Below are 22492 nucleotides of genomic sequence, written 5' to 3' on the forward strand. Positions count from 1 at the left end.
AAAAAATAAAAATACGTTTTCCACCGGAGTACCCCTTTAATTGGGTAGGAAAATATGCAGCATATACGTTACTTGTGACCCTCCCCCAAATGTACAATTCAATTGCAAACAAACTGACATTTTTAAGGAGGAAAAAAAAAATAACCAGGTTGCAGAAGTGTGCACGCCCTCCTACAACTAGGGATGTGGCTGCGTTCAGAATTAAACTCATGTTAAATAGAGATCATTACACATCTGACATAATTGAAATGGACTCTGTCATCATTCTCACCACACTAACCTGTTGGTACATGGTTATAGTTCAGGTAACACTGACGGAAACCATACTGATCTACTGTCCGTGGCTCTGCCCTTCAGTAATCCCCGGTCTTCTGGATATGATAATGAGGAGCTTGGGGCAAAGGGAGGGGAGGGGGGGGGGGGGGAATCTTTGTCTCATTCTTTAACATCACAAGAATTTGGCATTTTAACAGGGTTGTGTAGGCTTTTTATATCCACTGTACATAAAGTCTTTAGGCTTCTTTCACACTGTGAAAGTTGCTCTGTTACAATCGGACGTTAAGGGCTCTTTTTCTTTTCCGTTATCATGCACAAATTTTTCTCCCGCTATCTTCCTATCATACGCCACCTACCGGGCGAAAACGGTAGTGGGAAAGGAGCCTTACTCGTAGTAAACCTATAAAATCACTTTTTATTGTTCTCGGCCAAGTGTCAAGAAGGCGGAGACCTGAGCTGCTTAAAGGGGTACTCTGCCCCTAGACATCTTATCCCCTATCCAAAGGATAGGGGATAAGAGGTCTGATCGTGGGGGTCCCGCTGCGATCTCTCCTGCAGCACCCCTGTCATCAGCTGCACGGAGTAAAGTTTGCTCTGTGTCTGATGACTCACAATACATGGGCCGGAGTGTTGTGACATCCCGGCTCCGCCTCCTCAATGCAAGCCTATGGGAGGGGGGTGTGACTGCATACCATTATATGTATATTTGTAATGTACCATGGTTAAATGTGTATACTTGTTTCCCTATTTTGTAACCAATGTATATTGCAAATATACATATAAGGGTATTATCTACATTTATATAAAAAGTTTATGTTAATGACAGGTACACTATACCTTATATGTTGTTACCGGATTATTCGGATATGGCAAATGTGTAGCTACGGTATTTCACCTATAGCCTTAAAATAAGCTTAAATGGGCAAAAATTTTGTGCCGGGAAGTGGCACTTAATTAAGCAGCTCTGCTCCGCCTTCTTGACACTTGGCTGAGAAATAAAAAGGCAATTTTATCAGAAACTGTGTTTTTCAGCAAATACAGCTGAGAGATTCCCTTTAAAGATAAGTTCACATGGCAGAATGTCCGTGCAGAATTCCGCCAGAAAAGTTATTAAATAGTGCAAGAGAAGAGATGTAGGACAACATTACTGGTAACTTTCACCGTTAAAGACTCTGAAAAACCTAAGTGATGGCTCTTGTGGATCGTGGTAATGTCACCAGAATGAATGTGGGACTTACATGTATAAGTGACTTATGGTGTTGTTCTTGTATTTTAGGCTGGATTCAGCTCGGAATGTTTAGCCGTCTTTCTGGCATTGCCAACACAGTCCTTCATGAGCTTTCTGGTGATGGCGAAGGATCTGAAAACGCAAGAGACATTGTAAGTTATATCTAAAATAGTCAAGATGTGTGACATAAAAATTACAATGTGCACCTGCTGACGTGGCTTGTTAATATTGTTGGTCTACTTGGTATATTCTGCTCCAGTGAAGGGGTTTTGAGTAAGGCTGGGTATACACTGACTACTTGTCAACCACTGTTACGTGTGGGACTAAAAATAAAAAAGTATTCCTTGCACTTAATGTAAGACAATGGGAAACTGATTTTGCTGTCTACGTCTGCACAAGTATCTATTAATTAATCTGATTATTTTTTTTCCTGCTTAAAACGTTAAACGAAATGTGACGCAGTGTGAACATGACCTAATCAAAGTAGTTCATAGTCATCCCGGCAGTTTCAAGGTTAAAAGAAAACGAATGTTCATAGCCTTTTCATACTATAGATCGGCGCTTCTTACTAGGGATCGACCGATATCGTTTTTTTAGGGCCGATACCGATAATCGGTGGAGGTTAGGGCCGATAGCCGATAACTTATACCGATATTCCAATATACGTTATCGGCTATTTATCCCCCCGCGACACCGCTGCAGATCATTGATTTAAAGCGGGCGCTTTAAATCAATGCACTGCAGTGGCTTTTGCAGTGCCATAGGCCGCCGCCGCCGCCGCCACCACCCGCTTCTCTCCCCCTACCTGTCCGGGTGGTCTGGGCCATCCATCCTTCCTGTAGTGTCCGGCGGCATTCCGGGTGGAGGGTGAACCGGTCCGGGCTGTCCTTCTTCTCCGGGGGTGCTCTTCTCCACTTCGGGCAGGCTCCGGCCTAGTAACGCAGCATAGACGCCACTGCGCAGTGACGCCCGTGCGCAGCGACGCACCTGACGTCACGGCGTAGCGGCGTCTATGCAGCGTACTAGGCCGGAGCCTGCCCAGAGTGGAGAAGAGCACCCCCGGAGAAGGAAAGCCCGGACCGGTTCACCCGGAATGGCGCCAGACACTACAGGAAGGATGGATGGCCCGGACCACCACCATTACGGGTAAGTTAAATTTTTTTTTATTGACTCGGAGGGTTGGGGACGGGCCCGACCGGTATAGCGGTATGGGCAAAAATCCATACCGTGGGAGAAAAAAAAACGGTATCCGGTTCATACCGGTATACCACCCAGCACTACGGTGGGGGGTGCGATGCGGGTCGGGGGGGGGGGGGTGATGCGGAAGCGGGGCATTATCGGCTTATCGGCAAGGTAATTGCTGATACCTATAATGCCCAAAATCGTGATTATCGGCCGATAATATCGGCCATACCGATAATCGTCGATCCCTACTTGTTGACCTTCATTACTTGTTCCTGTTAGTATATTGTGCATGTCATTATGGCTATCAGGTTTATGGACACTTTCCATAAAGTCTCTCTTTTGTATATACAAAACACAAAAACACGGGGGCTCAACCTCTATATCAGAGGTGCAAAGCAGTGTATCTCAATAGCTATATACAAAACAAAAGGAGAAAAAAAAAACAGATATACTAAAGTGCAGTGCACACCTATCAGTAACAATATTCTGTATAAAATACAGTGATCCCTCAACTTACAATGGTCTCAACATACAATAGTTTCAACATACAATGGTCTTTTCTGGACCGTTGTAACTTGAAACCAGACTCAACATACAATGCTATGACAGTCCAGATCTGCGAAACATGTCAATGGCCAGAAGAACTGACCAATTAGAATAGACATTTACACCTGCACTACTGAAGTGCATGCACTGACTGACTGGTAGCGCCTCCCTACAATACAGGGAGGTACTACATGTTCTGTATTACTCTTTACCTATGCCACGGTTAGCTGCTCCTTTTGGACACAGGTAAGGGCAGCTACATTTTGCGTGTACTGTACAGGACCCTGAAGAAGCTCCTGTCCTCTATATAGACTAGTATTTCCCATCCAGGGTGCCTCCAACTGTTGCAAAACTACAACTCCCAGCATGCCTTGACAGCCTTTGGCTGTCCAGGCATGCTGGGAGTTGTAGTTTTGCAACAGCTGGGGGCACCCTGGATGGGAAACACTGACATAGACAGTGATTTACAGCTCCCAGCAGTTATTTCTTACTTTTTTATGTTAGGATTTGCTTTATCTATATCAGTTATCTACTTATTTCTATTTAATCCTCACTTTTTCTTATCTTTGGTGGCTTCAGAACCAATTACCAGGTTTCCATAGAGTTCTGGTCTCAACATACAATGGTCGTCCGGGAACCAATTAATATTGTAACTTAAGGGACCACTGTATTCATCTTTATTAGCAAATGATATATAAAACACACAGTACAATTAAAATTGCTCTAACCAGAACAACCTCCTACAAAAACATGAGGGAAGGATATAAGCACCCACAAGAGGGCACATGTATATAAATGGTGGTCAGATAACACTGCTGAGTAAGTCTAAAGCCCAAACCCCATGTGTAAACCATATATGTGGCAGAAAAAACAATACCTAGTGTACAGAATCAAATTACACTGCGGTGGGGGCGGGGCATTATCGGCAAGGTAATTGCTGATACCGATAATGCCCAAAATCGTGATTATCGGCCGATAATATCGGCCGTACCGATAATCGGTCAATCCCTAGTATCGGGACTCACTTTTGAGACCTACCGCAATCGCAAGTTATAACCCTGTGAAGTGCTCAGCAGCACCCTTCACTGCCTGGGGAGTAGTGCTGCCTTGCACTTCACCCAGCTGTAACTCACAATGGCGGCAGATGTCAGGACTAAGGCTCCGTGCGATGTCTGAACCACATGTCAAAAGTTTTTCCATGTGACAAGAACACTTTAAGAAGATTGTAGTAAATGACTTTATTGAGGAAAAACAAAAAAAAAAACACCTGTGAAGTCTTCCACCACTGCAGCACCAATGCATCTTTGTTTAATGACATAGGGGGGAGATTTGTCCAACTCTGCCCAGAGGAAAAGTTGCTGAGTTGCAACCAATCACATCGCTTCTTTCATTTTGAAAAGGCCTGTGAACAATGAAAGAAGTGATCTGATTGGTTGCTATGGGCAACTCAGCAACTTTTCCTCTGGACAGGTTTTGATAAATCTCCCCCATAATGTACATCTGCTTGACCGCTGTAGACAGCTACTGGCCTCGGTGGACTCGTGCTGTACTTGCTTGTATGTTTGCATCACTGCAAGAACATGAAACCAAGACTGTTGGGGTCAACTGCATCAGCATTGGAGTGGTGGGGGATTTTACAGGTGAGTAACCTTTTTGTTGTGTCATATTTATGAAGGTGTGTGTGTAAACAGTAAGCCCTGGTGCCTTGCTCTTTGCTTATTTCAACAGTTTCTGCTACCAGGTGGAAGGCTGCAATGGGTTAAAGGGTACTCCGGTGGAAATCTATTTATTTATTAAAGGGGTTATCCAGAGAAAAAATTTTTTTTTTTCATATCTATCTCAACTGGCTCCAGAAAGTTAAACAGATTTGTAAATTACTTCTATAAAAAAATCTTAATCCTTTCAGTACTTATGAGCTTCTGAAGTTAAGGTTGTTCTTTTCTGTCTAAGTGCTCTCTGATGACACCTGTCTCGGGAACCGTCCAATTTAGAAGCAAATCCCCATAGCAAACCTCTTCTAAACTGGGTGGTTCCCGAGACACATGTCATCAGAGAGCACTTAGACAGAAAAGAACAACCTTAACTTCAGAAGCTCATAAGTACTGAAAGGATTAAGATTTTTTAATAGAAGTAATTTACAAATCTGTTTAACTTTCTGGAGCCAGTTGAGATAGATATGAGAGAAAAAAAAGTTTTTTTTCCTGGATAACCCCTTTAAATCAACTGGTGCCAGAAAGTTAAACAGATTTGTAAATTACCTCTATTAAAAAAATCGTAATCCTCACAGTACTTATTCGCTGCTGAATACTACAGAGGAAACTTTTCTTTTTGGAACAAAGAGATCTCTGCTGACATCATGAGCACAGTGCTCTCTGCTGACATCTCTGTCCATTTTAGGAACTGACCAGAGCAGCATATGTTTGCTATGGGGATTTTCTCCTACGCTGGACAGTTCTTAAAATGGACAGAGATGTCAGCAGAGAAAATAATTTCTTCTGTAGTATTCAGCAGCTAATAAGTACTGGAAGGATTAAGATTTTTTTAATAGAAGTGATTTACAAATCTGTTTAACTTTATGACACCAGTTGATTTAAAAAAAAAAAAATAAAAAATTTTCCACCGGAATACCCCTTTAAACATGAAGGACTACAAGCAGTGCTCAGGAAATGTATTAATTGACTTACCGCAGTTACTGTGTCGAACTTGCAGACAACCCCTTTAAATTACACGAAAACATCTAATAATGGTGGTTTCTGTTTGCAGAAATGACTGAAATGCTATGACTTGAATTGTTAGCCGTTCTGATCCAGAATATCATGTGCATTCCATTGATATTGTTTTCTTCTATGTACAGGACCCTGGACCAGAATCTGGAATTGGAGAGGGAATGTCAGAGGACCAGATGGAAAGATTGGCGCATTATGAGCAATTGGTGGCGCAGCTAAAAGATCTGATTCAGCATAAGGATGCAGAGTTACAATGCAAGGATACAGAACTTCAGCAGAAGGAAAGCCAGATTAAGGTACAGACCTATGTGAGGAATATCACTATATAATGACACTAAATTGTATCGTGACATTTTGAAAGGAGAGTCGTGAAAAATAACTGTGCCCACAAGTCTCATGTGGCTTGGCATTTTCAAAATGATCAACTTTTTAAATCCCCGATCCCTGTGTCCGGTAAGTAGGTATGGGGGTGGGGCCACAGTGGCATGTAGTCATGCTGCCTCCACACTCCATCCAGCCACCCAGGCTTAATGCAAAGCCTGGCACCCGCTTGTCAATCCAACCTAAATGGCTAGGATGGTGTTTCCCAACCAGGGTGCCTCCAGCTGTTGCAAAACTACAATTCCCAGCATGCCTGGACAGCCGAAGTAAAAAATCTTAATCCTTTCAGTACTTATGAGCTTCTGAAGTTAAGGTTGTATTTTTCTGTCTAAATCCTCTCTGATGACACCTGTCTCGGGAAACGCCCAGTTTAGAAGCAAATCCCCATAGCAAACATCTTCTAAACTGGGCGTTTCCCGAGACACGTGTCATCAGAGAGCAGTTAGACAGAAAAGAACAACCTTAACTTCAGAAGCTCATAAGTACTGAAAGGATTAAGATTTTTTTATAGAAGTAATTTACAAATCTGTTTAACTTTCTGGAGCCAGTTGAGATAGATATGAAAAAATTTTTTTTTTCCCCTGGATAACCCCTTTAATAAATAAATAGATTTCCACCGGAGTACCCTTTAACCCATTGCAGCCTTCCACCTGGTAGCAGAAACTGTTGAAATAAGCAAAGAGCAAGGCACCAGGGCTTACTGTTTACACACACACCTTCATTACTGAAAGGATTAAGATTTTTTAATAGAAGTAATTTACAAATCTGTTTAACTTTCTGGAGCCAGTTGATATATATAAAAAGGTTTTTCCTGGATAACCCCTTTATGTCCAAAGTTTTTATCAGTTGGGGTCTGTGTGTTTTAGACCCTGAACAATAACTAGAACAAGCACCTCAGGGGTGACAGGGTGGAGAACAGCCACTGTAAACCACCCAAAGGCTACTTACCCGGATCCTGTCTAGTTTTTTTTTTTTTTTGTAACCTGATTTTTCAGAAAAGTCAGTGTGTCAAAAGTCAGAATTTCAGAGTAAATCACAGGGTTTCGGGACCCCAGTCCCTGCACCTGTTACATGCTGTCCCTGGTTTGGGCATGCATAAAACAGGTGACCGGTTCCCTTTAAAGTATCACATGCTATTACTGAATTGTGGTGTCCAGTATATTGTCAAAGAAAAGCTATGGTTAGCGTTTGTGTAGTTTTGTTTTGCTCACGTATCTCTCCTCATATCATATCCTTTTTGCACTGTTTGCATATCCTGGAGCACATTGTTTCCAAAGCAGGAGCTTGTCTTGGTTTGATGTGACAAGTAAAAAATGCCTGCGTTGTTCTGTGTGTTCAACCAGTCCTACTTTAACTCTAGCTAGTCATTGGTGTATGTTGCGTGCTGTTCCTTTACATGCTTTGGCTCAGTGCACACTTTATTTCTAGGTACGTTGAAGGTATACTCTAGGGGGGAGATTTATCAAAACCTGTGCAAAGGAAAATTTGCCCAGTTGCCCATAGCAACCAATCAGGTCGCTTCTTTCATTTTGCAGAGGCCTTGTTAAAAATGAAAGAAGCGATCTGATTGGTTGCTGTGGGCAACTGGGAAACTTTTCCTCTTGACACGTTTTAATAAATCTCCCCCTAGGAGTATACACTGATCTATGCCTCCAACCGTATGCTATTGTACACCCTACAGTTGACATTGACTTTTTTTGTAAAAAGAAAAATACAGAGAAATAAAAGGTTTACAGATGTGTACCTGCCCAGTATTTGCCAGATGGAATTTTGTTTTTGGGTTTATGGGAGTCTCTGGACGTCAGATTATGTCAGGGCGTACTCCCATGTGTACCTCTGATATGGATACAGAAAGGAGTGGAAACTGAGCCTTATGTATTTTTGTGTACATTGTGGCTAGCCATTCTCCTAGACTAATCTTTCCCAACCAAGGTGCCTCTTGCTGTTGCAAAACTACAACTCCCGTCATGCCTGGACAATAGGGATCGACCGATATCGTTTTAGGGCCGATAATCGGTGGAGGTTAAGGCCGATAGCCGATAACTTATACCGGAATATCGGTATAAGTTATCGGCTATTATCTCCCTGCGACTCCGCTGCAGATCATTGATTTAAAGCGGGCGCTTTAAATCAATGCACTGCAGTGGCTTTTGCGGTGCCATAGGCCGCCGCCGCTGCCAACCGCTTCTCTCCCCCTGCCTTTCCGGGGCTCCTGAGTCCTATCACCACCACCACCGTAATTGTTGATACCGATAATGCCCAAAATCGTGATTATCGGCCGATAATATCGGCCATACCGATAATCGGTCGATCCCTACTGGACAGCCAAACTCTGTGTCTTTGCCCAACCTGAGCTGAGTGCCAATCTGACATCAACGCTCTTTTAAACGTAATATCAGCAATAGTGCTGTAACTAAGAATTATTTTCAGAATTGATTAGTTGGCACATATATATTTCCAATGAATCAACTAATCAGGTAGAAGAAAAAAAATAGACAAGGTAATTTGCAGGTAAGATTAGGAGGGAGTTAAAGGGGTATTCCAGGCAAAACCTTTTTATATATATATATATCAACTGGCTCCGGAAAGTTAAACAGATTAGTAAATTACTTCTATTAAAAAATCTTAATCCTTCCAATAGTTATTAGCTTCTGAAGTTTTCTGTTTAACTGCTCAATGATGATGTCACGTCCCGGGAGCTGTGCATGATGGGAGAATATCCCCATAGGAGCTGGACAGCTCCCAGGACGTGAGTCATCAGAGAGCAGTTAGACAGAAAACAACAATTCAACTTCAGAAGCTAATAACTATTGGAAGGATTAAGATTTTTTTAATAGAAGTAATTTACAAATCTGTTTAACTTTCTGGAGCCAGTTGATATATAAAAAAAATTTTTTGCCCTGGAATACCCCTTTAATGATGACAACTATTTTTATAATCAATTAGTTGTTTCAGCTGTAGTAAGCAAGACAGTCTCTTTAGACTGTAAGAAGTCAATCTTCCATTCACGACAATGGAACACATTATAACCAGAAAATATGTAGGTTTTCTACAACAACAAAAAATGCCAATTTGATTGACCCCCCTCCAGTGATCTCCAGAAACAGGCCCCAGCTTTCAGAGAGCACGTGCTACAGACTACACTTGCTCCATTCATTTCAATGGTTTTTAATGGTGTCTAAAAATTACTCAGAATGACAGTCTAAGGGTATGTTCACACATACTGTGTACAGTACATGTAGACATATTTTAATAGGATTTACTACCATTTGCCTGTGTTGTGTTCTAGGTGGAGAGAGAAGCTTCAGAAGCTAAGTTTGCAAAGCTGAAACTTCAGGCTAAAGCCAAAGTCACAGCTCTGAACAAGCAGATTGAAGAACTCAAGAAAACAGGCGCTGATCAGGTAACGTCCGTAGTCCTTTCTCCATTTTCCATTTGTATTTATAGAAGTTCCCAATGAATGAAATTCTTTTTAGGGTAAAGCTTTATTGGTGTTCAGACCCCCACCAAATGCAAAAATGTGTGGTCTGTGCATGCAACCAAGATGGCCCTATACACCGACATGGGGAGTCCGTCTTGGTCACGGGGCACAGAGCTGAGAGAGAACATGCTTAGACTCCTTCCAGCTCATTCTGGCAATCACGATGTCCCTAAGACATATTAAAAGTTTTATGAATATTCAGTGACCCTTTCAGTCAAAACTACGCTGGCTAGAGCGCTGCATGACACAGCCATGATCTCTCTGGTGGTGTAAATCATTGTGTTACACTTCATCCTCTCGGACCATATGGTGTAGCTTAGTGCTTCCTAACCAGTTGCTTAGAAGCCACATGTTGTGTGACTTGCCAGATTCCTGAATTATGACCATATGTACTGCCAATTGAATTTTTTCTAGCAGACCTATCCTATGCACCAAACACTGCTGGTATTTGTAATTTCTTTATTTCTTCTTTCTCCACATCCCAACTATTACACATATATGTGTCTCACAAGAGACAAATGGTTGGGGACCTTAGTAGAGCTAGATAACAGCTGACCATTTGCTTCAATTTATAAGGGCCCTATATGGGGGTCACTATCTGTTGAATTGGCCGATATTGTCCTGTAATGGGGCCAGTGATCAGCTGACAAAAAAGCAAATGCTAAACTGCTAAAAAGCCATGCCTCCTTGGCTGCTCATCTCCCTGTGTAGTTGGGTTATTTGCAGCCGACAAATAATAGAAACACAATCCAGCTAACGTTCATACAGCCCTCCCCGCATGGTGGTCCAGCCTTGTATTAGGCTCTTTAAAGGGGTTATCTAGGAATAGAAAAACACAGCTACATTCTTTCAAAAACTGCTCTCCAGATTTGGTGTGGTTCTGCAGCTCAGTTCCATTGAAATGAATGGAGCCAAGTGGTAAAACCACACCCAACCTGGAGACAGACATGGAGCTGTTTTTGAAAGAAATTAGAAATTAGTTCTATTCCTGGATAACCCCTTTTAAATGAGCGCCAATCTGACATCAACGCCCTTTTAAACTTAATGTCAGCAATAGTGCTGTAACTAAGAATTATTTTCAGAATCTATTAATGGGGCACATTTATTTTTCCAATGAATAATCAGGTAAAAAAAAAAATAGACCAGGTCATTTGTAGGTAAAATTAGGAGGGAATTAATGATAACTATTTTTATAATCTGTTAGTTGTTTCAGTGTAGTGGGGTCCGAAGACAGACTCTTTAACTGTAAGAAGTCAATTTTCAATTGAGAACAATAGAACACATTATAACCAGAAAATATGTAGATTTTTAAAACCATAAAAATGTTTTTTTTACAACAAAATGCCAATTTTACTGAACATGGTCTTAAATTGGTTGCTACCAGGGCCTTTTTTACTTAAGTAAAAGCATTTTGAAAAACATATTTCATTTTAAAGCTAGTTTCACATCTGCATCGGAGTCTCGGCAGGGGTGTGGAAATAAAAAAAAAAAAAACTACTTGTCCAAGGGACTAAAGCAGAACACAATCTACTTGTCCCTCAAGAAAATCCACTTGTCCTGGTAGATGAAATAATTTCCACCAAAATAGTCTGATTCCCCCCCCCCCCCCCCCCCCCCACTAGACCACCAGGGATGGATATAAGATCCTTTAGACACTGCTGTCAACTTAGACATCGGTAATCTAATGGTTTAATAGCGGCCACGGTGATCGCAGCATGCTAGGCTATTAGCGGCGGGAGGGAGAGCTGTAGCTCCCCTTACACCCCAGACAAGCCCAGAAAAGTCTAGATGTAACTTTTTGATCACCTTATAAAAAAATTCTCATATGAAGTGACCAAAAATGAGCAATTCTGGACTATTTTTGTTTACATTTACACCGTTCACCGTACGGTTTAATAATTAACATTATATTTTAATAGTCTGGACATTTCCACATGCAGCGATACCACTTATGTTTATTTTTGTACATTATTTTTATTTAAAGAAAATTGGAAACTTTTATTAGGAAAGGGGCTTATTCACATATATACGCACTTTTTACAATATTTTAATCACTATTTTTCAGTCTTCATAGGGACTTATGTGTTACTGGGGGGGGGGGGGGGGGGTTCTGCTTCTCCAGTTTATGTGCTGCATTTTGTGCCAGAAAATGCTGGAAGTTGCATTTAGTTACTAGATAACTACAACACCCAGCATGCCCTGATACAGCCTATGGTTGTGTGGGTGTTGCACTGTATAGTAGTACAGTTAGGGTTATTGTGTAACATGCTGGGAGTTGTAGTTTTGGTTTGTTTCAGCTGCAGAGCCATAGTCTATGTCAGGGAATACTGGGAATTGCAGTTAGTAACTACAACACCCAGCATGCCCTGATGCAGCCTATGGCTCTGCAGCTGACCCGAACCAAAACTACAACTCCCAGCATGTTGCACTTTATAGTTCTACAGATTAGGTTATTGTCTAACATGCTGGGAGTTGTAGTTTTGGTTCGGGCGGGTTTGCGTGCATCCGTGGGGCTCTTGGTTGTCGGGTGAGTATGAAGGGGGCGGGATTCTGGGGGTGCAATTTACTGCGGGTGACCAGAAGCCACTAAAAATAAAATTAGATGGCACAACTGGCGGCGGCAGTGCCCCCTCCCCCCCACATCATACATTACATACATACATACACTCACACCATACATACACACATCCTACATACACCCGCCACTGCCCCCCCCACATCATATACATACACACATCACACTTAGACAGACATCACACACATCATACATTACATACACACATCACACCATACATATACATCATACATATGCACACATCATACATACACCCACCGCTGCCCCCCCCACATCATACATCACATGCATACACACAAACTTAGACAGACATCATACACACATTATACATTACATACACATCACACATAGACATCATATACACATTATCCATTACATACACATCACACATAGACATCATACACACATTATACATTACATACACACATCACACATAGACATCATACACACATTATACATTACATACACACATCACACATAGACATCATACACACATTATACATTACATACACATTACACATAGACATCATACATTACATACACATCACACATAGACATCATACACATATTATACATTATATACACATCACACATAGACAGACATCATACACACATTATACATTACATAGACATCATACACACATTATACATTACATAGGCATCACACACAGACATCATACACACATTATACATTACATACACATCACACATAGACAGACATCATACACACATTATACATTACATAGACATCATACACACATTATACATTACATACACATCACACACAGACATTATACACACATCACACACAGACATTATACATTACATAGACATCACACACAGACATCATACACACATTATACATTACATACACATCACACATAGACAGACATCATACACACATTATACATTACATAGACATCATACACACATTATACATTACATAGACATCACACACACATTATACATTACATACACATCACACATAGACAGACATCATACACACATTATACATTACATAGACATCATACACACATTATACATTACATACACATCACACACAGACATTATACACACATCACACACAGACATTATACATTACATACACATCACACACAGACATTATACATTACATACACATCACACACAGACATTATACATTACATACACATCACACACAGACATTATACATTACATACACATCACACACAGACATTATACATTACATACACATCACACACAGACATTATACATTACATACACATCACACACAGACATTATACATTACATACACATCACACACAGACATTATACATTACATACACAACCACCCTTCCTGTCGCCTGCATTCTCTGCCTCCTCACCTGAGCCGCCATGAGTGGACATCAGAGCTGTAGTCCCGGCCGGTGTGAGGTTACAAGGGTTTGAAAATCTCCCCTCACACCGGACGTCCTCTCCTCTCTCCCCTCCCCCGCTCTGTTTTCCCTGTGCAAACATGCAGCCTCCCCGTGGTGGATTAGGTCCTGTGAAGACAGGGGAGGGGGAGCTGTCTTACGTCCTTTCTCTCACCCTGCTGTGTCTTCTTGTGTAGAGCTGCATCCTCCAGGAGGGGAGATAAGGGGGCTCTGCAGTCAACTGGGGGCCACCGCCGCCCCCTCCATACACTCTGAGCGCCGGTGTGAGGTGTAGACTTGTATCCGCTCCTGCGCCTCACACCGGCATTAAAGAAAAATAAGGGGGACGTCTGTCTGTCCCTGCTCGCCCGATACAGGGCTAAATCTATAAACATTTCACCTGCCCGGCGCCCAAAACTACTTGTCCCGGGCGTCGGGCGATAGAATTTCCACATCCCTGCTCGGTTTAGGGCCTCCTTCACAGAATACATTCAAATAACGGACAAAAAAAAATTAAAAACTACACGCAGTATTTTATTTTTTTGATTATTTTACAGTAAAAACGCAGACAGACCCCAATAAAGTCTACACAACACAAATGTAAACGTAGCCAAAGTGGCATTTTGAGGTATTTCTAGGCTAGCTTTTTGCATGTTTCATTATTTCTTGTTTCGCATTCAGATAAGCCAAGGTGAAAGAGAAGATCAACACCGTAATGGTCAAAATGAATCATCAAAAAGTGTACAGGATGTTGAAGATACCAGCTTGAAACTCCAAGATACTATTAATGATCTTACAAGACAGTTAAATGAGAGTCACAATAACATCAGTGCGCTCGCAGAACAACTTTCCGATAGTCAAGAAATTATTGCTGGTCTGACAAAGCAGCTACAAGACAGTCAAGAAAGTGTGCTCCAACACACACAAGCCCTTCGGGAAAGCCAGGATGCTGTGAAAAGTCTTCAGGAGAAGCAAGAGCTCGAGGTACAAATGACAACAATAAGACATACATTCCATTAAATATGCACACAGATAATTCATTATTGAAAAGTAAAAATTGGTCCCAAATGTTAAAAGGTCGCTCCAACTTAGAAAACCCAATTCCATACATTCTGTTATGTGACTCTGAGATAATGGTCAGACCCAAAAAGAGTTTACAATGAGTGTCTTTTATTTGAATAGCTGTGTATAATAGATAGAGCACAGCTGATCAGCGAGGGGGTCTCGGCTAGAGGGCACTTTGTGGGCAGTTTAAAAAAAAAAAAAAAAAAAGCTTAAATGGGCACTGTCAGAAACAAAAACTTTTGAAATGTTGTAAAGCATGCAAAAACAATAGGTTTTGCAATTGCTTTCATTTGAAAATTTTCAATATTTCATACTGAAAAAGCCAGTCAAACAACTGCCCCCCGCCTGCTTGAACACATACTAGTCCTGCTGTGTCCATACGTCATCACTTATGTCATGGACACACTTCCTTGATTGACAGCTGTGAGTGCAGGGCTCACAGCTGGAGGAAAAATCCTCCCACTGTCAGCTTGCGTCCCGCTACTGTCAGTGAGGACAAGCTGGGAGTTGTAGTTTTGCTAATGCTAGGGGAGATGTGAGCAGACAGCATACTGATGGAGAGGGCGGAGACCTGCACAGTGAGGCCACGCCCCCTCCCTTTGAGAGGAATTCAGACTAGTGCGCTAAAGTAAAAGTGTAATAAAATAAAAAAATAAAGGTGTACATGGTCAGGATTAGGTACTGAGTGATATATTTAAAAAAAACTATAATAATTTGTTGGATCGGATGGGTACGCTTTAACCCCTTAAGGACCAAGCCCGTTTTGACCTTAAGGACCAGGCCAATTTTATTTTAGCGTTTTCGCTTTTTCCTCTTCGCCTTCTAAAATCTATAACTCTTTTATATTTCCATCTACAGACCCATATAAGGGCTTGTTTTTTGCGTGACCAATCGTACTTTGTATTAAAACCTCTCCTTTTACCATAAAATGTACGGCGAACCCAAAAAAAAAAATTTTTTTAAGACGGAAATGTAAAAGAAAACCACAATTTTGCACATTTTGGAGGGTTTCGTTTTCACACTGTACACTTTACGGTAAAAGTGACATTTTGTTCTTTATTCTGTGGGTCAATACGATTAAAATGATACCCATGGCTAGATTACTTTTGTTATTTTAGTACCACTTAAAAAAAATCTAAAACTTTTGTATATAATCAGTAATCTAAAATCGCCCTATTTTGACCACCTAGAACTTTTTCATTTTTCCGTATATAGGGCGGTATGAGGGCTAATATTTTGCGAAGTCATCTGTACTTTTTATCGATACCACATTTTGTATAGATAAAACTTTTGGATAATTTTTTATAAATTTTTTTGGGAATAAAATGTGACAAAAAAGCACCATTTATGGCCTTTTTTTATTTTTACGTTTACGCCGTTCACCGTACGGGATCATTAGCATTATTATATTTTGATAGTTCGGACATTTACGCACCCGTCGATGGCAAATATGTTTATAAAAAAAAATTACGCTTTTTAGGGGTAAAATGGGAAAAACTGATAATTTTTATTTTTATTGGGGGAGGGGATTTTTAACTTTTGTTATTTTTTTACTTTTTTTTTTTTTTTTTTTGCATTTTTCAACTTTGTTTTAACACTTTTTATGTCCCCATAGGGGACTATCTATAGCAATCATTTGATTGCTAATACTGTTTAGTGCTATGCATAGGACATAGCACTGATCAGTATTATCGGCTATCTTCTGCTCTGCTCGTTCTCAGACCAGAGCGGGAGACACACTGAGGCAGGTGAGGGGACCTCCGTCCGCCATTACAGATGATCAGATCCCTGCGGCAGCGCTGCGGGCAATCCGAACATCTATTTTAACATGCACATTGCCGCAGATGCCGTGATCTGTACTGATCACGGCATCTGAGGGGTTAATGGCGGACATCCGTGCAATCGCGGATGTCGGCCTTTACCGGCGGGTCCCCAGCTGCTGCTAGCAACCGGAACCTGCCGTGTTTGATGCGAGCACCGCTCCGATGCGAGCGGTCATACACAGGACGTAAATGTACGTCCTGGTGCGCGAAGTACCGCCAAACCAGGACGTACATTTACGTCCATGGTCATTAAGGGATTAAATAAAACCATCTTGTGGAAGTTTTCAACCCCTAGCTTTTCAATCTAATAGGTTCTCTTGGACATTTACAAAATCAGAAAAATCTCACAACTAATTGTTTAACCCCTTAAGGATGGAGCCCATTTTCACCTCTAGGACGAAGCCCTTTTTTGCAAATCTGACCACTGTCACATTAAACATTAATAACTCTGGAATGCTTTTACTTCTCATTCTGATTCCGAGATAGTTTTTTCGTGACATAATCTACTTTAACATAGTGGTAAATTTTTGTGGTAACTTGCATCCTTTCTTGGTGAAAAATCCCCAAATTTGATGAAAAAATTTAAAATTTAGCATTTTTCCAACTTTGAAGCTCTCTGCTTGTAAGGAAAATGGATATTCCAAATAATTTTTTTTTTTGGATTCACATATACAATATGTATACTTCATGATTGCATCATAAAATTGACGAGTTTTTACTTTTGGAAGACACCAGAGGGCTTCATAGTTCAGCAGCAATTTTCCAATTTTTCACAAAATTTTCAAACTCACAATTTTTCAGGGACCAGTTCAGGTTTGAAGTGGATTTGAAGGGTCTTCATATTAGAAATACCCCATAAATGACCCCATTATAAAAACTGCACCCCCCAAAGTATTCAAAATAACATTCAGTAAATGTTTTAACCCTTTAGGTGTTTCACAGGAAAAGCAGCAAAGTGAAGGAGAAAATTCAAAATCTTCATTTTTTACACTCGCATGTTCTTGTAGACCCAATTTTTGAATTTTTACAAGGGGTAAAAGGAGAAAATGTATACTTGTATTTGTAACCCAATTTCTCTCGAGTAAGCACATACCTCATATGTCTATGTAAAGTGTTCGGCGGGCTCAGAAGTGAAGGAGCGACAAGGGGATTTTAGAGAGTATGTTTTTCTGAAATGGTTTTTGGGGGGCATGTCGCATTTAGGAAGCCCCTATGGTGCCAGAACAGCAAAAAAAAACACATGGCATACCATTTTGGAAACTAGAACCCTTGAGGAACATAACAAGGAATAAAGTGAGCCTCAATACCCCACAGGTGTTTCACGACTTTTGCATATGTAAAAAAAAAATATATTTTTTTTTCACTAAAATGTGGGTTTCCCCCCAAAATTCACATTTTTGCAAGGGTTCATAGCAGAACAAAATTTGTAACCCCATCTCTTCTGAGTATGGAGGTACCCCATAAGTGGACCTGAAGTGCACTGCGGACGAACTACAATGCTCAGAAAAGGAGTTGTATTTGGCTTTTTGATAGCAAATTTTGCTCGGGGGGCATGTTGCATTTAGGAAGCCCCTATGGTGCCAGGACAGCAAAAAAAAAACACATGGCATACCATTTTGGAAACTAGACCCCTTGAGGAATGTAACAAGGGGTAAAGTGAGCCTTAATACCCCACAGGTGTTTCACGACTTTTGCATATGTAAAAAAATATATATATATTTTTTCACTAAAATGTGGGTTTCCCCCCAAAATTCACATTTTTGCAAGGGTTAATAGCAGAACAAAATTTGTAACCCCATCTCCTGAGTATGGAGGTACCCCATAAGTGGACCTGAAGTGCACTGCGGGCAAACTACAATGCTCAGAAGAGAAGGTGTCATATTTGGCTTTTTGAGAGCAAATTTTGCTCGGGGGGCATGTCGCATTTAGGAAGCCCCTATGGTGCCAGGACAGCAAAAAAAAACCACATGGCATACCATTTTGGAAACTAGACCCCTCACAGAATGTAATGAGGGGTACAGTGAGCATTTACCCCCCACTGGTGTCTGACAGATCTTTGGAACAGTGGGCTGTGCAAAATTTTTCATTTTCACGGACCCCTGTTCCAAAGATCCGTCAGACACCTGTGGGGGGTAAATTCTTACTGCACCCCTTATTACATTCCGTGAGAGGTGTAGTTTCCAAAATGGGGTCACAAGTGGGTGTGTTTTTTTGCGTTTGTCAGAACCGCTGTAACAATCAGCCACCCCTGTGCAAATCACCTCAAATGTACATGGCGCACTCTCCCTTCTGGGCCTTGTTGTGCGCCCCCCAGAGCACTTTGCGCCCACATATGGGGTATCTCCGTACTCGGGAGAAATTGCGTTACAAATTTTGGGGTGCGTTTTTCCCTTTTACTTCTTGTGAAAATGAAAAGTATAGGGCAACACCAGCATGTTAGTGTAAAAATGTTTATTTTTTTACACTAACATGCTGGTGTAGACCCCAGCTGTTCCTTTTCATAAGGGGTATAAGGAGAAAAAGCCCCCCAAAATTTGTTAGGCAATTTCTCCCGAGTACGGCGATACCCCATATGTGACCCTATTCTGTTGCCTTGAAATACGACCGGGCTCCAAATTGAGAGTGCCATGCGCATTTGAGGCCTGAATTAGGGACTTGCATAGGGGTGGACATAGGGGTATTCTATGCCAGTGATTCCCAAACAGGGTGCCTCCAGCTGTTGCTAAACTCCCAGCATGTGTATATGTAGTGTTTTACTCTTTATTTTATGTTAGTGTAGTGTAGTGTTTTTAGGTTACATTCACACTGACGGCGGATTACACTGTCTCCCGCTAGGAGTTTGAGCTGCGGCGGAAAATTTGCCGCAGCTCAAATTTGTAGCTGGGAACTCACTGTAATCTGCCGCCAGTGTGAATGTAGCCTTTACATTCACATGGGAGGGGGGTCAAAACTACAACTACCAGCACGCACTGACAGACCATGCATGCTGGGAGTTGTAGTTTTGCAACAGCTGGAGGCACACTGGCTGGAAAACCTTGAGTTAGGTTCTATGAACTAACTCAGTATTTTCCAACCAGTGTGCCTCCAGCTGTTGCAAGACTACAACTCCCAGCATGTACTGATTGCGGAAGGGCATGCTGGGAGATGTAGTTATGCAATGCAATGGCTGGAGGCACGCAAGTACAACTCCCAGCATGCCAAGACAGCCTTATGCTGTTCCTGAATGCTGGGAGTTGTAGTTTTGCAAGATTTAGAGGGGTTCAGGTTGTAAATCACTGTCCAGTGGTCTCAAAACTGTGGCCCTCCAGATGTTGCAAAAGTACAACTCGCAGCATGCCCAGACAGCAAACTGCTGTCTGGGCATGCTGAGAGTTGTAGTTTTGCAACATCTGGAGGGCCACGGTTTAGAGACCACTGTAAACTGTGGACCTCCGTATGTTGCTAGGCAACAACTCGCCTAGCAGGACCCGGAAGTGTTGCTGCCGCCGCACGTGGGGGGAGGATCGCGCTCGGGGATCCAGGTAAGGGACCTTCGGCGCCGACCTTCCCTGGACGGTTCCCCCGTTTTGCCCGGACACCGATAGGTGGGCAAAGTGGGGGAACCAAACTTTAACCCCCCTCCCCCAGTCTGCTATTGGTCGGTCGCTCGGCCGACCAATAGCAGGGATAGGAGGGGTGGCACCCCTGCCACCAAACTCCTATCCCTTCAGGGGGATCGAGGGTGTCTCGGACACCCCCGATCCCTCTTATTTTCCGGGTCATCAGTGACCCGTATGACCTGGAATCGCGCAGATCGCAGGTCTGAATTGACCTGCAATTTGCGCGCATCGCGGTCATGGGGGGGATCTCAGGACCCCCCTTGGCGATGTGCCGGGATGCCTGCTGTTAGATAACAGCAGTCATCCCGGCCCGATCACCGCTACCGGTGACGCGGCGCTCCCGGACGTACATGTACGTCGCTCGTCGTGAAGAGGTTAAGTTGGCCAGGTAAATATCATATACAGTCATGGCTGTAAATGTTGGCCCTTTGTGTGTACTGAAACTAAACCAAAAAAGGGAGGAAAAAAAGAATTTTGAACATAATGTAACTCCAAAAATACACTGGACAAAATTATTGGCACCCTTAACTTTTAATGTTTTCTTGCACACCCTTTGGAAAAAATTACTGAAATCAGTCACTTCCTATAACCATCAATAAGCTTCTTACACCTCTTAGCGGAATGTTGGACCACTCTTCCTTTGCAAACTGCTCCAGGTCTCCCTTATTGGAAGGGCGCCTTTTCCCAACAGCAATTTTAAGATCTCTCCACAGGTGTTCAATGGGATTTAGATAGAATGGGATTGAGACTCTTTTCTGGACTGGTGCTTTTTGATGTATGTTTGGGGTCATTTTCCTGCTGGGTGACCCAAGATCTCTGACACAAACCCAGCTTTCTGACACTGGGCTGTACAGTGCGACCCAAAATCCGTTGGTAATCCTCAGATTTCATGATGCCTTGCACACATTCAAGGCACCCAGTGCCAGAGGCAGCAAAACAACCCCAAAACATCATTGAACCTCCACGATATTTCACTGTAGGTACTGTGTTCTTTTCTTTGTAGGCTCATTCCATTTTCGGTAAACAGTAGAATTATGTGCTTTACCAAAAAGCTCTATCTTGGTCTCATCTGTCCACAAGACGTTTTCCCAGAAGGATTTTGGCTTACTCAAGGTCATTTTGGCAAAATGTAGTCTAGCTTTTTTTATGTCTCTGTGTCAGCAGTGGGGTCCTCCTGGGTCTCCTGCCATAGGGTTTTGTTTCATTTAAATGTCGATGAATAGTTCGCACTGACACTGATGCTCCCTGAGCCTGCAGGACAGCTTGAATACCTTTGGAAATTGTTTGGGGCTGCTTATCCACCATCTGGACACTTTCATCAATTCTTCTCTTCCGTCCACGCCCAGGGAGATTAGCTACAGTGCCATGGGTTGCAAACTTCTTGATAATGTTGCGCACTGTGGAAAAAGGCAAATCTAGATCAGATTGTTGATATTTTTCCACAATTTTGGTTCTCAAGTCCTCAGACAGTACTCTTCTCCTCTTGCTTAGTGTGGCACACACAGACACACAATGCAAAGACTAAGTGAACTTCTCTCCTTTTTATCTGCTTTCAGGTGTGATTTTTTATATTGTCCACCCCTGTTACTTGCCCCAGGTAAGTTTAAAGGAGCATCACATGCTTGAAACAATCTTATTTTTCCCCAATTTTGAAAGGGTGCCAATAATTTTGTCCAGCCCATTTTTGGAGTTTGGTGTGACATTATGCCCAATTTGCTTTTTTTTTTTTTCCTCCCTTTTTTGGTTTAGTTCCAATACACACAAAGGGAATAAACATGTGTATAGCAAAACATGTGTTGCTGCAATCCTTTTCTGTGAGAAATACTTCATTTTCTTGAAAAATTTCAGGGGTGCCAACATTTATGGCCATGACTGTATATTTTATTTCATCCTTTTTTATTTCAAGTGTCATAACAAAGGATCTAAATACTTATGTCCATGGGACCTTTTTAGTTCAGTCTCCTCTTTTAATACATTTTATACACCTTTAAAATTATGCTTTCACTTTGTGGGGAATTGAGTGCAGAATGATGGGGAGAAAGCTTCATTTTAATTTATATTTTAGCATAAGGGTTAAACATAACAAAAATGTGAAGACTTTCTGAATGCATTGTGTGTGTTTATGAATGTATGTGTGTGTATAGAAATGTTTATGGATGGATAGCTATAAATTTGTTTATATTAAAATATCTGTGGGAGTTTAGCGCGGTAGA

The 22492-nt window shown here is 41.8% G+C and overlaps 2 protein-coding genes across 4 annotated transcripts in view; one reads left to right on the top strand and one right to left on the bottom strand.

Annotated features, from left to right (window-relative positions):
* The window catches only part of LOC130368786 (guanylyl cyclase-activating protein 1-like), a 77748-nt gene extending 71665 nt beyond the window's left edge, over window positions 1-6083 (bottom strand). The window contains exons 1-2 of the mRNA XM_056573002.1: window positions 5920-6083; window positions 1515-1636 (exon numbers count right to left, since the gene is read on the bottom strand). The gene's annotated coding sequence lies outside the window, so the exon portion shown is untranslated. The remainder of the gene's footprint in view (window positions 1-1514; window positions 1637-5919) is intronic.
* Window positions 1-22492, top strand: part of GOLGB1 (golgin B1) — a 61118-nt gene that overhangs the window by 2685 nt on the left and 35941 nt on the right. For 2 of the 3 annotated variants that reach the window (XM_056573001.1, XM_056572999.1), the window contains exons 2-5: window positions 1553-1656; window positions 6090-6257; window positions 9632-9745; window positions 14474-14776. In XM_056573001.1, coding sequence (XP_056428976.1) covers window positions 1570-1656; window positions 6090-6257; window positions 9632-9745; window positions 14474-14776 — 672 coding nt within the window. In that variant the 5' untranslated portion in view covers window positions 1553-1569. Of the gene's footprint in view, window positions 1-1552; window positions 1657-4726; window positions 4876-6089; window positions 6258-9631; window positions 9746-14473; window positions 14777-22492 lie in introns of those variants that run through there. The other variant, XM_056573000.1, reaches the window with a different exon arrangement.

The sequence above is a fragment of the Hyla sarda genome, chromosome 4, assembly GCF_029499605.1.
Source record: "Hyla sarda isolate aHylSar1 chromosome 4, aHylSar1.hap1, whole genome shotgun sequence".
Classification (NCBI taxonomy): Eukaryota; Metazoa; Chordata; class Amphibia; order Anura; family Hylidae; genus Hyla; species Hyla sarda.